Source organism: Ictalurus punctatus, chromosome 8 (genome assembly GCF_001660625.3).
Source record: "Ictalurus punctatus breed USDA103 chromosome 8, Coco_2.0, whole genome shotgun sequence".
Lineage (NCBI taxonomy): Eukaryota > Metazoa > Chordata > Actinopteri > Siluriformes > Ictaluridae > Ictalurus > Ictalurus punctatus.
In genome coordinates, this window is record NC_030423.2 from 5,103,062 (window position 1) to 5,117,118 (window position 14,057).

Below are 14,057 nucleotides of genomic sequence, written 5' to 3' on the forward strand. Positions count from 1 at the left end.
TCTGTTTAAACTCTAGAGACTGTTGTCTGTGAAATTCCCAGGAGATCAGTTTCTGAAATAGTCAAACCAGCCCATCTGGCACCAACAACCATGCCATGGTTAAAGTCATAGAGATCATATGTTTTCCTCATTCTGATGTGAACATTAACTGAAGCTCTTGACCTGCCCCTGCATGATTTTATGCATTGTGCTACTGACACATGATTGGCTGATTGGATAACTGCATAAATAAGCAGGTGTACAGGTGTTCCTATTAAAGTAAACGGTGAATGTATTTAATGGGGAAGTGCACCACCATTTATTTATCATTGTACTTTGCGTTGTGACCCAAACATACATGCAGAGAATGTGTACACAGATTTGGACATATATAAATGTTTACATATAAATAATCTGGACCATTTATTTAGTAGAACTCTTAGAACCGCTTTTAGCAGTAACAACTTCCAAGAAATGTTTTCTGTAGCTGCTGATAGGACTTGCACAGTGAGGAGAAATTTTAGACCATTAGTTCCTCCTTCAGCTTTAGGGTGAGGGCCAGTTGCATCAACAGTCCTTTTTCAGGTCAGCATCTAAAATTGGTTAAGACTGGACTTTGACTTGGTCATTATAAGACATGAATTTTCTTCTTTGTAAACTATTGTTTTGTTCATCCTCTTGTATTTTGGGTCATTGTCTTGTTGCATCACCCAACATTCCATAAGATGATGGAGCACTACCCTCACCATGATGCTTTCTTCCACCATATCCTTTGAAATGTGATTGATGGTTCACAGGGCAAGGCTCTCATCAACAAACCTTTCTTTGTTCAAGTGAAATGTGAAGAACAGCAGACTGTGAGTGTGTTTTATTGGAAAGTGCCTGGCTTCCTTTAGCCTCTGCTCAAGTTTTTGGCCCAGAGGTTTACATACATTTTAAAACCTAGACTATGAATATTTAAATAATGTACAGGTGTATGTGTGTTAGCAGTTTCGGTGGAATGGAATTTTATTTTGGTTTATAGATAGAATACATGTCCATCTCGTTTATATAAATTTCATTTGTTTTATTCACTGTATTCAAGTAAGGATAATTTCTCTTATTCAAGGAATAAAACAAGCATGTGTTTACAAGTGTATTAAGACTCTGTACCACTACAACATCAACATTGCAAGTGTGTTGACATATGAACCTGTTCGGCCTACAGCTATATAGGTGAACCACGTTTCAACATGCATGAGTTTCTGATTGACTGTGAGAAGACAAGGATTGTGTGTATTGTAGTATTTTTAATGGCAGCATCAGAATCTGATGATTGAAACTAGAGGAGTATATTTTTTCTGAAGAACATGGAGAATTCTTCCACAGCTTAAGAAAGGTACTGCTGTTCCTAATTTGTTGCAAGGGTGTTGCTATGGTATTCATGGTGAGTGATAGGCTGTTTCTAGGGAGTCTTAGGTAGTTGCTAGGATGTTGCTATATGGTGGTTATGGTATAATTTTTTTAAGGGTCTTAATAGATGGTTACTATGGTATTAGAAGTGGTAGGTAGTTGATGGTTGATATGGTACTCCAGGTGTTTGCTGGGGTGTAGGTTGTTGGGGCAGTCCACATTTAATTATGACAAATCTTTAAATGGAATTAGAAAGGCAGACCTTCCAATAATAAAATACTTCAATGTAATAATTTAATTAAATAACGCAAATAATAATAATCATAATAATAATAATTATTATTATTATTATTATTATTATTATTATTATTATTATTATTATTATTATTATTATTATTTTTGCGCACAGTGGCTTAGTGGTCAACATGTTTGCCTCACAACTCCAGGGTTGGGGGTTTGATTCTTACCGTGGCCCTGTGTGTGCAGAGTTTGCATGTTCTCCACGTGCTGCGGGGGTTTCCTCTGGGTACTCCGTTTTCCTCCCCCAGTCCAAAGACATGCATGGTAGGTGGATTGGCATATCCAAAGGTTTTCCCGTGACCCTGAAGGAAGGATAAGTGGTATAGAAGATGGGTAGATGGATTATTATTAATAATAAAACAGTGTTATACAATCACTGATACAATTTTGAAATATTCGGGATCATTATTATTTATCATTTAACACTCTCTAATTTTGCCCCATTGTGTAAAACATCCTCTTGATACAAATGTGGTGAAAACTGTGAAACAGCTGAGGATAAATTTGATTATTTCATTAAACCTCTGTCTAACTGTGTCCTGAATAATAACTAAATTACACAGATAGTGGCCTTTGCTGAATATTATTAAATATCAGGTAAATAATTTATTACATATCAATGTTCTTAAATGTGTACACACTTTAGGGTAGTCAGACCCTAAGTTTAAGATAATGGAATTATATAAACTACAATACATACTAAAGACAAAAGTATATTCAAATCACTTACACTTGCAAAAAAGACAAAAAAACAAAACCCAAAAGTTTTGTAGAAGCACAATGAAATAAAACAGATTCATGTTATACTCAATGGTCTTTGTACAATAAGTACAAATTGCAAGTAGAACATGTAGAAGTGTTATGAATGCTGGATGGTATGTTAATATTATATGTATGAATTTCTGTGAGACCATGTTGGAGAGGGCTCACCAGGTGGGCTGGCCAATCAGTAGTGTAGTGTAAAGATACTCCTGAGAGACTGTACCTCCTTCAAACCAGAATGGCTTATCATGGAGACTAATAGAGTTTGCTTTAAATATCATGTGCTTGTGATATCATTATTAAGAGACACATATGCGGCATACTCATTTTCAGAGAACATTTTAAATCTTGTACGACGTGAGACAAAGTGAAAGTTAAATCACTGAGATGCAACAAAATTATAAATATCGACAGCACTATGAAAATTAAGGGCCCAGGTTATTAAATTTCAGTTATCTTTTAGCAAGGCCATTTTCTCCTCTCACTTCAGATTTTAAATGCATAGTGCATACACGTACAACAACAACCAATCCTTTTCATAGTAGTCAGATGCACATTCAGCTAAATGACAGGAAAGTACTTATAATAATGGGATGTATCAGTACTTACATATTAATTATTTTGTGTGAGTAGAGAAGAATACATATACGAATGTCACATATACAAATATACAATACCAGAAATATACAAGACGGGAGAGGTAAGGAAAACAAACAAACAAAAACCCCACTTGGAGTTTAAACCCCACTGTATTATAAACTTATATATTTATAATTTTGGGTCCATGGATTCATGCTGTAGATGCTAAATTCTGAACCTATTAAAAAAAATCTCTAAGTCAGATTCATGTAAAGGGTTCATATAGAGTGAATCAGGCATTTGTCACTATAATCTTTCTATTATCGTGTAGTCAAACGACTGTGTCTAAAGCATTATGCTGTGACTGTGTGGAAATGTCAGAAATATCATTTGAATTGTGCTCTTTATGTTTTGAATGCAATGGTTCAGCATCATGCTTCTAGATGCTCTGTTTTCCCTCTAAACTACATAAAAGGGTGACTCATCCTGTAACAAATGCTTATGACTGTTACAATAATTCTTTTCTTTCTTTTCTTTTTCCCACAGTGAAAAAGGATTTGGAGGAAACGGATAACAGAATGACACAATTTAAGAAAAAAGCAAAAGAGTTGCGAATCCTGGATGCCAAAACGGCCCAAAATCTGTGTAAGTTCTTGCTATTATTTGTCATTGTCTCTGTTGTAACATAGCTAAGAACACTTAAGGTTTCTTTATTCCTGTTTATTTTATTTTATTTATTTGATAGTTTTTATAACTTGTATAGTTTTATAATTTTTTTTTAATCAAAAACCATGATGTGGTTCGTTTATAGCCTAACATTAGCTTTTTACTTCTGGTGAGTGTATCTAGGCTTCAGAATCTTATGAATCTTATCTTAATGAACGAAATATGTAAGAATCATTAACTTTGGTTTGTCGCAGAGTTTATTTTCTGCAATAATCCAAAAGACAATGGAAAATCCTACTTTCTTTTTGTTGAGGTAACCAGGGTGATGCTAACGTCTGGGGTGGCCTACAAAAATACGTCATCTTTGCAGGATTGACGCCTTCCACATTGGTGTCTGACACTAGAGAAGGGGACACCCCTCTCTCTTAATGCGGAGTTAAAGTTCATCTCTACGGTGGGCAATTATTACAATTATGATGGCAAAGATGCCAACATGCATGTAACACCAGTCCCATTCACAAAACGTGAGATTTTCTCGAGATAAAACTATGTTGTGAGAAAACAAGATCATGAGAAAACAACAAAGAAAAAATTAATAATGCATGACTGCCTAGGGCTTCCGTAACTTTGAACAAGAGAACTAGGCTGTAATAACGTGTACTATTTTACATGTAAAACGTGTTGCATTCCATTCGTCTTGCTTTCAAAAACATTCGCATACGAATTATGTAAATTGGGACGAAGGGCGCGTAACGTTAGCCATGCCATTGGTAAATCCCTGGCTCTCAGCCACTCACTGAACAGAGCTGATGCAGAGAGAGAGGTGTGAGTGCAGCGGGAAAGCAAGACCTCGCGCTTGCAGGACAGTACTGCTGACATTTGGAAATTTGCTAAGGTTTTCCAAAAAGTTGCTAGATTTGTCATTAGTGCTTTTTTGCAAAAAAAAAAGTCACTAAAGGGGTCTTAAACATCGCTAAGTTGGCAACACTGGTCTGCACTGACAACTAGATAAAAGGCAGGATAAGCTCCACCTCTCCCCAGCAAAAATAATATTCAGAGGGAGCGGGAACATGGGGTTTTTCATTTATGCACATTCTATTTGAAAAGCAATAAAATACCAGAGTACCCAAATAATCCCCTGTCTGTGTTTTTTTTTTTCTTGAAAACAATTTGCGCCTCCCTTCCGAGCCCATGTTGAGAACCACTGAACTATAGGAATTAGGCAAGCTGGCAGAGGCAGTGTGATGCTTTTGGCAGTGTTCTGCTGGGAAACCTTGGGTCCTGGTATTCATGTGGATATTACTTTGACATGTACCAACTACTTAAACATTGTTGCAGACCGAGTACACCCCTTCATGGCAACAGTATTCCCTAATGGCAGTGGGCTCTTTCAGCAGGGTAATGTGCCCTTCCACAGTGCAAAAATTGTTCAGGAATGGTTTGAGGAACATGACAAGGTGTTGAATTGACCTCCAAATTCCCCAGATCTCAATTTGACCGAGCATCTGTGGGATGTGCTGGACAAACATGTCCGATCCACATGTCCGAAAAGACAATTTTGTCCAAAAAGACAACATGTCCGAAAGACAATTTTTTTCACAGCCTATAGACATATTTACACAGACATATTTACCACCAGTGCCAATATTAGGGGAGGGCACTATATATATCTGCTTTATCTGTATGGATATGCTGACTAGTCTTTTAGTACCACTGTGGTGCTTGAAAGAGTGTGAACTCTTTAGATTTTTCTATATTTCTGCATAAATATGACCTAAAACATCATGAACTGTTCACACAAGTCCTAAAAGTAGACAAAGTGAACCCAATAGGACAAGCATATTGTACTTGATTATTTATTTAATGAGGAAAATGATCCAATATTACATATCTGTAAGTGGCAAAAGTATGTGAACCTTTGCTTTCAGTTTCTGGTGTGACCCTCTTATGCAGCAATAACTGCAGCTAAACTTTTCCGGTAAGTGTTGATCAGTCCTGCACATCGGCTTCAAGAAATTTTAGCCTGTTCCTCAGTACAGAACAGCTTCAACTCTGGGATGTTGGTGGGTTTCCTCACATGAACTGCTTGCTTCAGGTCCTTCCATAACATTTCTATTGGATTAAGGTCAGGACTTTGACTTGGCCATTCCAATACATTAACTATATACTTCTTCATCCATTCTTTAGTAGAATTGAATGACTTAAGATAAGATTCTTATGCTAGAATTAAGTATTTCCTTTCTCCAAATGTAACAGTTCATTTAAACCAAAAATTCTATTTTGGTCTCATCCATCCACAAAACATTTTTTCCAGTAGCCTTCTGGCTTTTCCACTTGATCCTTAGCAGATTGCAGATGGGCAGCAATGTTCTTTTTGGAGGGCAGTGACTTTATCCCTGCAATCCTGCCATGCAAACCATTGTTCAGTGTTCTCCTGATGATGGACTCATGAACATTAACATTAGCCAATGTGGGAGAGGCCTTTAGTTGTGTAGGAGTTACCCTGAGTTCCTTCGTGACCTCACGGACTATTACACATCTTGCTCTTGGAGTGATCTTTGTTGGCCTCCACTCCTGGGGAGGATAACAGTGGTCTTGAATTTCTTCCATTTGTACACAATCTGTCTGACTGTGGTTTGGTAGAGTCTAGACACTTTAGAGATGGTTTTGGCGCCTTTTCCAGCCTGGTGAGCAGCAACAACTCTGAGGTCCTCAGAAATCTCCATGATACACTTCCTCAAACAATGTATTTTTGTACACAAACAAGTATTTTGAAAATCTGACTTTGATAGATCCTTGTTCTTTAACTATAACCGCTCACTCACATCTGATTTTTCTCACATTGATTGAAAACACCTGACTCGAATTTCGTCTTCAAATTAACTGCTAATCCTAGTGGTTCACATCCTTTTGCCACTCACAGATATGTAATATTGGATCATTTTCCTTAATAAATAAATTACTAAGTATAATATGTTTGTCTCATTTATTTAATTTGGTTCTGTTTGTCTACTTTTAGGACTTGTGTGAAAAAAAAGGGTTCACAAACTTTCAAGCATTGCTGTATTTGTACAAATTTTTGTGAGAGTTTGTTGTACTCCCACCATATTCCATATTGATTAGAAGCTTAATGGCCCCTAGAGAACTAACATGGTGACAGTTAAGCTTCCATTTTTACTTCTTTCAGAAGCTATATTTCTTGAACTGGGACTGAGCTCAAGATCTCATTACTCTCACTCAGTTTCTCACTCTAACCAACTTCCTCTGGTATGAAACCTTTGCTTGTTATGTATTGTTTGTGTGACAGAAAAAGAAGGGCAGAAATGTATGAGCAAGGAAAAAAAGGAAAGGGAGCAAGTGTAGAATTATAAACTGTAATTATTTTAATGTTTATTGTAATCTGTGCTGATGGGATTATGCTGAGGAGAAATAGGATGGAGGTGATGTATGTTGTCTTTTATAGCCTCTGTTGAAGCTGAAAAGTGCTTTTCACACCCTCCGATGTCTGTCAGTTCCTCAGTCACAGCTCTGTAACATAACATGCTGTTACTCAATGAAATTACCCGGTCAAGAAAATGCAGATATATTCGCTTTTGAATCGCCTCAGTCTCTCTCTCTCTCTCTCTCTCTCTCTCTCTCTCTCTCTGTCTGTCTCTCTCTCTCTCTCTCACACACACACACACACACACACACACACACACACACACACACACACACACACACAGCGTGCACACCAACAATTTGGACCATTCCCGCTGGCCCTTTTATGACCTTTTAAAGCATGGCTGCATATTTGCTTTGTTGCCCTGGACCCTGTGAGTGGGTGGGGTTCTGTATGTACAAGATACAATAGTTTCTCACATGGCATCTAATAGAAGCAGAAATAAATACTTTGAAGGAAATGCAGGTCAGCCAGAGATGAAGTCATTCTCCTTCATTAGAAATAAGCAGCCAAGCAAGGTTCTGTAATGCATTAGCTATAAAAGAGACTATAGACCTAATACTACACACTGTGCAAAAAAACAAAAAAACAAACCAAAAAAAATCTGTGAATGAATGACAACTCATCCGAACTTAAAAGTAGCTAATTTGACTTAAACAGAGATGAATGCATTTAAAAGTACAAGTGTCATTTAAAAAATATTGTCCTATATTCAGATTAGAGGTCGATTGATTGATTGGTTTTGCCGAATAATCAACACAGATAACCGATGCTGGTTATTGGCGAAAATCCACACCGATAATTTTTCATATATATGTGTGTGTATGTATGTATGTATGTGTGTTTATATATATATATAAAACGGATGCAAGCAGGAAAAACTATATATGCATATGTATATTTTGGAGTGTTACATTTTGGTTCAGTTTGGATGTATATCTTTTATTTACTTTAATATTTATTAATAGTTAATATTTATATATTTATTTAATTTACAAACTACAGTACATTCTTATGGTACAGTCAGTACTGTTTATGTTTGTAATAAAGTTCAGCGATATTTTAATTTGTGTGTTATGTTTTCATTCAGTATCAGTATTCAAACTGTCGTTTGAATATTCAGTTATTGGAAACTGCTACCCAACTTAGTTATTGGTAAAATCCACTATTGTTCGACCTCTAGTACAAATAACCTGGAAACTATATAGACATGATAAATAAATAAATAAATAAATAATGGTTTAAGCCATAGGTGCATCACAGGTGTATTACATGGCTGAGAAAACCCTTTTAGAACACTACAGTCCGGAATGCAGTCAGATTATTCTGTGAGCAAAAGATTGCTCTGTGCTTCGAAAAATCTTACCAGCAAGAAATACTATAAAACTAGAATAAGCACTAGCAGCACTTTGTTGAATGAGATGAGTCTGAATGCAGAATTAGCAATGTTGCTCCTGGACAGGTTTGTAAACTCAGTCTGTATAAAGCAAGTAAGTTATTGGATGGCTGACTTTACATAACTAAAGCAGATGTGTTTTTTTCATTACAAAGAAAATAAGGACAGGGAAGGCACTTGTGCCCATGCTTATAAATCATTATGAGCCAAATTATTTGTGTTTACAGTGTTATAACTTGCCTTTCAAGCAGCTGACTTTTAGCTAGCAATGTTTACATGCTAATAGCCAGGGACAGCGATACATGGTTGATTAATTTAATCGCAAGACCTCTGGCCAGGGGTGTCTAGTTGCATTTGTATGAAACAAGAGAGAGCTATTACAGGGCTAAAACTTTCATTCGGTATAACTCTCAGCTATTATTTTGTACTGAAATCTGAAAGAACTTGGGATTGAAATAATGTATGATGCCATGGCCAAACCACTTAAGGTAGAAATAGCACCTTAAGATAACATTTACAGCTTACCATTTTTTAATATTGTACTTTAAAATTTACCATGTTATTTCATAGTGCTCATTTTTGTCACTGATGGCCACCCTCTTTTGAGCCAGTGCCCCATATTACAAGGGGCACTGCCTTGATCCCTTGGTTGTTTTAACCTTATCTTAAACAGAACATGTATTTATTTATTTGTTGTTTTGAGAAATACAAGATGATTGTTTCCATTAATAATTATTGGATGTAGGCTGTAGATCAGTGCTGGACAAAGTACAAAAATCCTGTACTTGAGTGAAACTAGAGATATCTTTGCTAAGATGCTACTTGGGTAAACGTAGAAGACTTCTATTTAAATTTCTACTTGAGTTAAAGTCTACTTGAGTTTGAAAATGTTGTTGAGTAAAAATACAAAGTGTGCTGTAGAGCTGCCTTCAGTTGCTGCATGTTTGTGGTTCTTTCTGCCTTTAGTTTCGTAAGTGAAAAGCTTGCTCACTTAAGCTGAGGTCAGGTGATTGAGTCGACCATTTAAGAACATTCTATTCCTTTGCCTTAAGAAGCTCCTGGGTTGCTTTCACTATATGTTTTGGGTCATTATGCATCTATACTGTCAGTATTATCAGTTTTGCAGAATTTGACTGAATCTGAGCAGAAAGTACAGCTTTATATCCTGCTACTTCTGTCAGTAGTCACATCAATAAACAGCAGTGACCCAGTTCCAATGGCAGCCATATATACCTATGCCATAACACTCCCTCTACCATGTTTGACAGATGACGTGATATTCTTTGATTCATAAGCCATTCCTTTCCTTCTCCATACACTTCTCTTCACATCATTCTGGTACAAGTTAATCTTGTTTTCATCTGTCCAAAGAATCTTGGAATCTTTTTTTAAGATGTTTGTAATTCTGCTCTTGAATGTTACCAGTGGTTTGGATCTTGAGGTAAACCCTCTGTGTTTACATTCATGAAGGCTTCTCTTGATTGTAGACTTTGACAATGATACACCTACCTCCTTGAAGTGTTTTTGACTTGGGTAGATGTTGTGAATGGGTTTTCTTCTCCAAGGAAAGAATTCTGTGATCATCTATTTGAAATGTCTTCTCTGATCTTCCAGGCCTTTTGGTGTTGCTGAGCTCACCAGTGCATTCCTTCTTTTTAAGAATGTACTTTTTTTTTTATTTGGTCATTCTTAAAGCTTCTGCTATCTTTCTGATAGGTTTGTTTAGTTTTTCAGCCTATTGATGGCCTCCTTCACTTGCATTAACACCTCTTTGGACCACATCTTGAGAGTTCCCATGAACAGCTACCAAATGCAAATTCAACACATGGAATCAACTCCTTTTATCTCCTTAATTTTTCATGAAATATAGGGGAAACAGGACACGTCTGGCCATGAAACTGGGTATTAGTTAATTGTTCAATTACTTTTGAGCCTGTGAGAATGGAGGTACTAGGAAAAAAAATCTTTGTAATTCTTAATCTATTAATGCAGTATTTTTCTTACATCCCTTGAATTAAAGCTGAAAGTCTACACTTCAATTACATCTTGATTACTTTCTTTCAAATCCATTGTGGTGATGTACAGTACAGAACACACCATGCCAAATTAAGAAAATTGTGTCACAGTCCAAATACTTATAGACCCTGTATATACTATTTGCTCAACAAACCAGCTTACTTAGGTATGCTTTTATGGTTGCATTTGTGGTAATACTGGATAATCACTACTTTTCTATACTCATAAGATTTGTACCAATTTGAAACTTTATCATTTCTATGTAATGGCTATCAACATCAGAAGTGCTTTGGCTTCTTTCCTTGTTACAGTACAAGTACAGTGTTTCTTATTACACCCCAATCTCCCTCAAATTGCACAAACATCCCTAGAATGCATTCTGTGGTCATTGTATCTGAAGGGCATTGGTGGTGGGAAATATGTTCTTAAAATCCAGCAGGCTAAAAGAAGGAGCAATAAAATGAATATTTTTTGCTTTCAACAGCCATTTTCCTTGGATCGTTTCGAATGCCTTATGATGAGATCCGGGATGTTGTCCTGGAGGTGGATGAGGAGAAGCTGAGTGAGGCGTTAATCCAGGTATGTGTGCGTGTGCAAATGTACTGTATGCATGTGCTTGGGTGCGTGCATGTCTGTGTACTGTTACGGTCGATAGTTTACATACACCTTGCAGAATCTGCAAAATCTTTATACTTTTAACAAAATAAAAGGGGTCATTAAAATCCCATGTTATTTTTTATTTAGTTCTGTCCTGAATAAGCTATTTCACATAACAGATGTTTTCATACAGTATAGTGCACAAGACAAGATAATAGCTGAATTTATAAAAATTACCCCGTTCAAATGTTTACATACCCTTGATTCTTTATACTGTGTGTCGTTACCTGGATGATTCACGACTGCTTTTTTGTTTTGTGATAGTTGTTCATGAGTCCCTTGTTTGTCCTGAGCAGTTAAACTGCCCATTGTTCTTCAGAAAAATCCTATTTGCTTTCTTTGCTTTTCCAGCATATTCTGCATATTTGACCCCTTTCCAACAGCGGCTATATGATGTTGAGATCAATCTTTTCACACTGAGGGCAACTGAGGGACTCGTACACAACTATTACATAAGGTGCAAGTATTCACTGATGCTCAAGAAGGTAACACGAAACATTAAGAGTCAGGAGGATGTAAACTTTTGAACAGGATGATCAGGGTAAATTGTTATTATTTTGTCTTCTGCGAGATATGTAAATACATTATTTAACTTCTGAAAGGCAGTATTAAATAAAAAAAAAAAGATCTTTAAACAAAATAACAGGGTAATTTTTATAAATTCGGCTATTATCTTGTCTTATGGACTATATATAAACCTCTGTTATGTGAGGACAGTACTAAATAAAAAAAATGCAAGGCATATTTAAACTTCGGACTGCAACTGTATGTTTATTTTATTTACATGTAAATTTCATAAGTGAAAAACAATCAGAAACATTTATATAGGAAAGAAAAAGAAAAAAAAAACTTACAATAACCTAGTTGCAAAAGTATGCACACCCCTAAACTAATACTTTGTTGAATCAGCTTTGGATTTTATTATACTACTCTGTCTTTTTGGGTAATAGTCTATCAACATGGCACATCTTGACTTAATATATTATTTTCTCACTCTTTTTTGCAAAAGCATTCTAGTTCCATGAAATTGTAAGGGCATCTCCTGTGCACAGTCCGCTTCAGGTCACCCCACAGATTTTAGTTGGATTCAGGTCTGGGTTCTGGTTAGGCCATTTAAAACACTGATATTTTGTTTAATCCATTCCTTTGTTGATTTGGATGTAAGCTTTGGGTCATCATCATGCTGAAAGGTGAAATTCCTTAGCATCTTCAGCTTACTAGCAGAACCTGAAGGTTTTGCACTAAAATTTTGCTTGCATTTGTAGCTACTGTATACATGATTCCCTCCACCTTGATAAAAGCTCCAGTTCTGGCTAAAGAAAAGCAGCCCTAAAGCATGATGCTGCCACCACTATGCTTTAAGATAAGATAAATTACACAAAAAACAGATAGGAAAGAATACACATTAAATAGGAATAGAATTGAAATAAAGTATATATATATATATATATATATATATATATATATATATATATATATATATATATATATATATATATATATACACAATAGGAATAGAAAAATAAGAATACAATTAGTAAAAAATAATAATAATAATGGTAATATGTACACTATGGACACCTCAATGTATGTGTATAATTTGAATATGTGCAGATGTGTAACACCTTGTTTATATACATGAGTGGATAAATGGATTATTAATAGAGGGCTGAACAACAAATAATAATAATGTGTGGGTTGCTGATGCAAAAAAACTGTTAGCAGTGCTACATTATGTTGTTGTTGCATTAAAGAGTCTGACTGCTGTAGGGATGAACGACCTGCGGTAGCGCTCTTTCTTGCACTGAGGGTGCAGCAGTTTGTTGCTGAAGGAGCTGCTCAGGGACCCCAGAACCTCATACAGGGGGTGAGAGAAATTGCTCCTGATAGACGCCATCTTAGCTAACATCCTCCTCTCCCCCACCACCTCTAAGCTGTCCAGACGGTAGGCCAGGACAGAGCTAGCCCTCTTGACCAGTTTGTTGAGGTGTTTCCTGTCCCTCTCTGTGCACCCAACTCCCCAGCAAAGAAGATGCAGTATGCATAGAAGATAGCAGATGCTACCACAGTCTCATAGAAAGTTTTAAGCAGGGTCCTGCACACACCAAAAGACCTCAGTCTCCTCAGCAGGTGGAGACGACTTTGGCCCTTTTTGTACAGGACATCTGAGTTTGTGGACCAGTCCAGTTTGTTGTTGAGGTGAACACCCAGGAATTTATATTCTCTACCCTCTGGATATCAATACCCTGTATGCACACCTGTGTAGACCTTTAATGTGGTTATGTGGTTCTTTTGGTGGTGTGCTTTTTTTTTGCTCCAAACAATCCATTTGGAATTTTGGAAATATTATACCTGTTTTGAAATGGTCTCATCAGACCATAACTCATTTTGTCACATGGTTTGGGATGATTTAGCTGAGTTTAGATGTTTTTTGAGAAAGGGCTTCCATCTAGCCACCCTACCCCAAAGCCTAGACGTGTGAAGAATATGAGAGATTGTTGTCACATGTACAGAGTCATCAGTACTTGTCAGATATTCCTGAAACTCTTTTAATGTTGCCATAAGTCTCTTGGCAGCCTCCCTGGTAAGGTTTTGTCACCTTCTTTTGTAAATTTTGGAGGGACATCCTATTCTTGGTGATGTCACTGTGGTGCTTCATTTTCTCTATTTGTTGATGATGGCCTTCACAGTGTTCCATGATGCATTTAAAGTTTTAATAATTATTTCATAGCCTAAAAGAGTTTCTAAGCTCTTTGTGGACCATGGTTTCAGCAGTCAGATGAAACCAAGAAGATGTCAAGAAAATCCTACAGAAACAACTGATCTTTACTAATCAGAATAATTTCATTGATGACCGCTGTATGATAA

The 14,057-nt window shown here is 36.5% G+C and overlaps 1 protein-coding gene across 7 annotated transcripts in view; it reads left to right on the forward strand.

The window, feature by feature from the left end:
* diaph2 (diaphanous-related formin 2) overlaps positions 1 to 14,057 on the forward strand; it is a 388,403-nt gene that overhangs the window by 160,584 nt on the left and 213,762 nt on the right. For all 7 annotated transcript variants that reach the window (XM_053682091.1, XM_047157080.2, XM_047157081.2 and 4 more), the window contains 2 exons: positions 3,559 to 3,657; positions 11,017 to 11,111. In XM_053682091.1, coding sequence (XP_053538066.1) covers positions 3,559 to 3,657; positions 11,017 to 11,111 — 194 coding nt within the window. The remainder of the gene's footprint in view (positions 1 to 3,558; positions 3,658 to 11,016; positions 11,112 to 14,057) is intronic.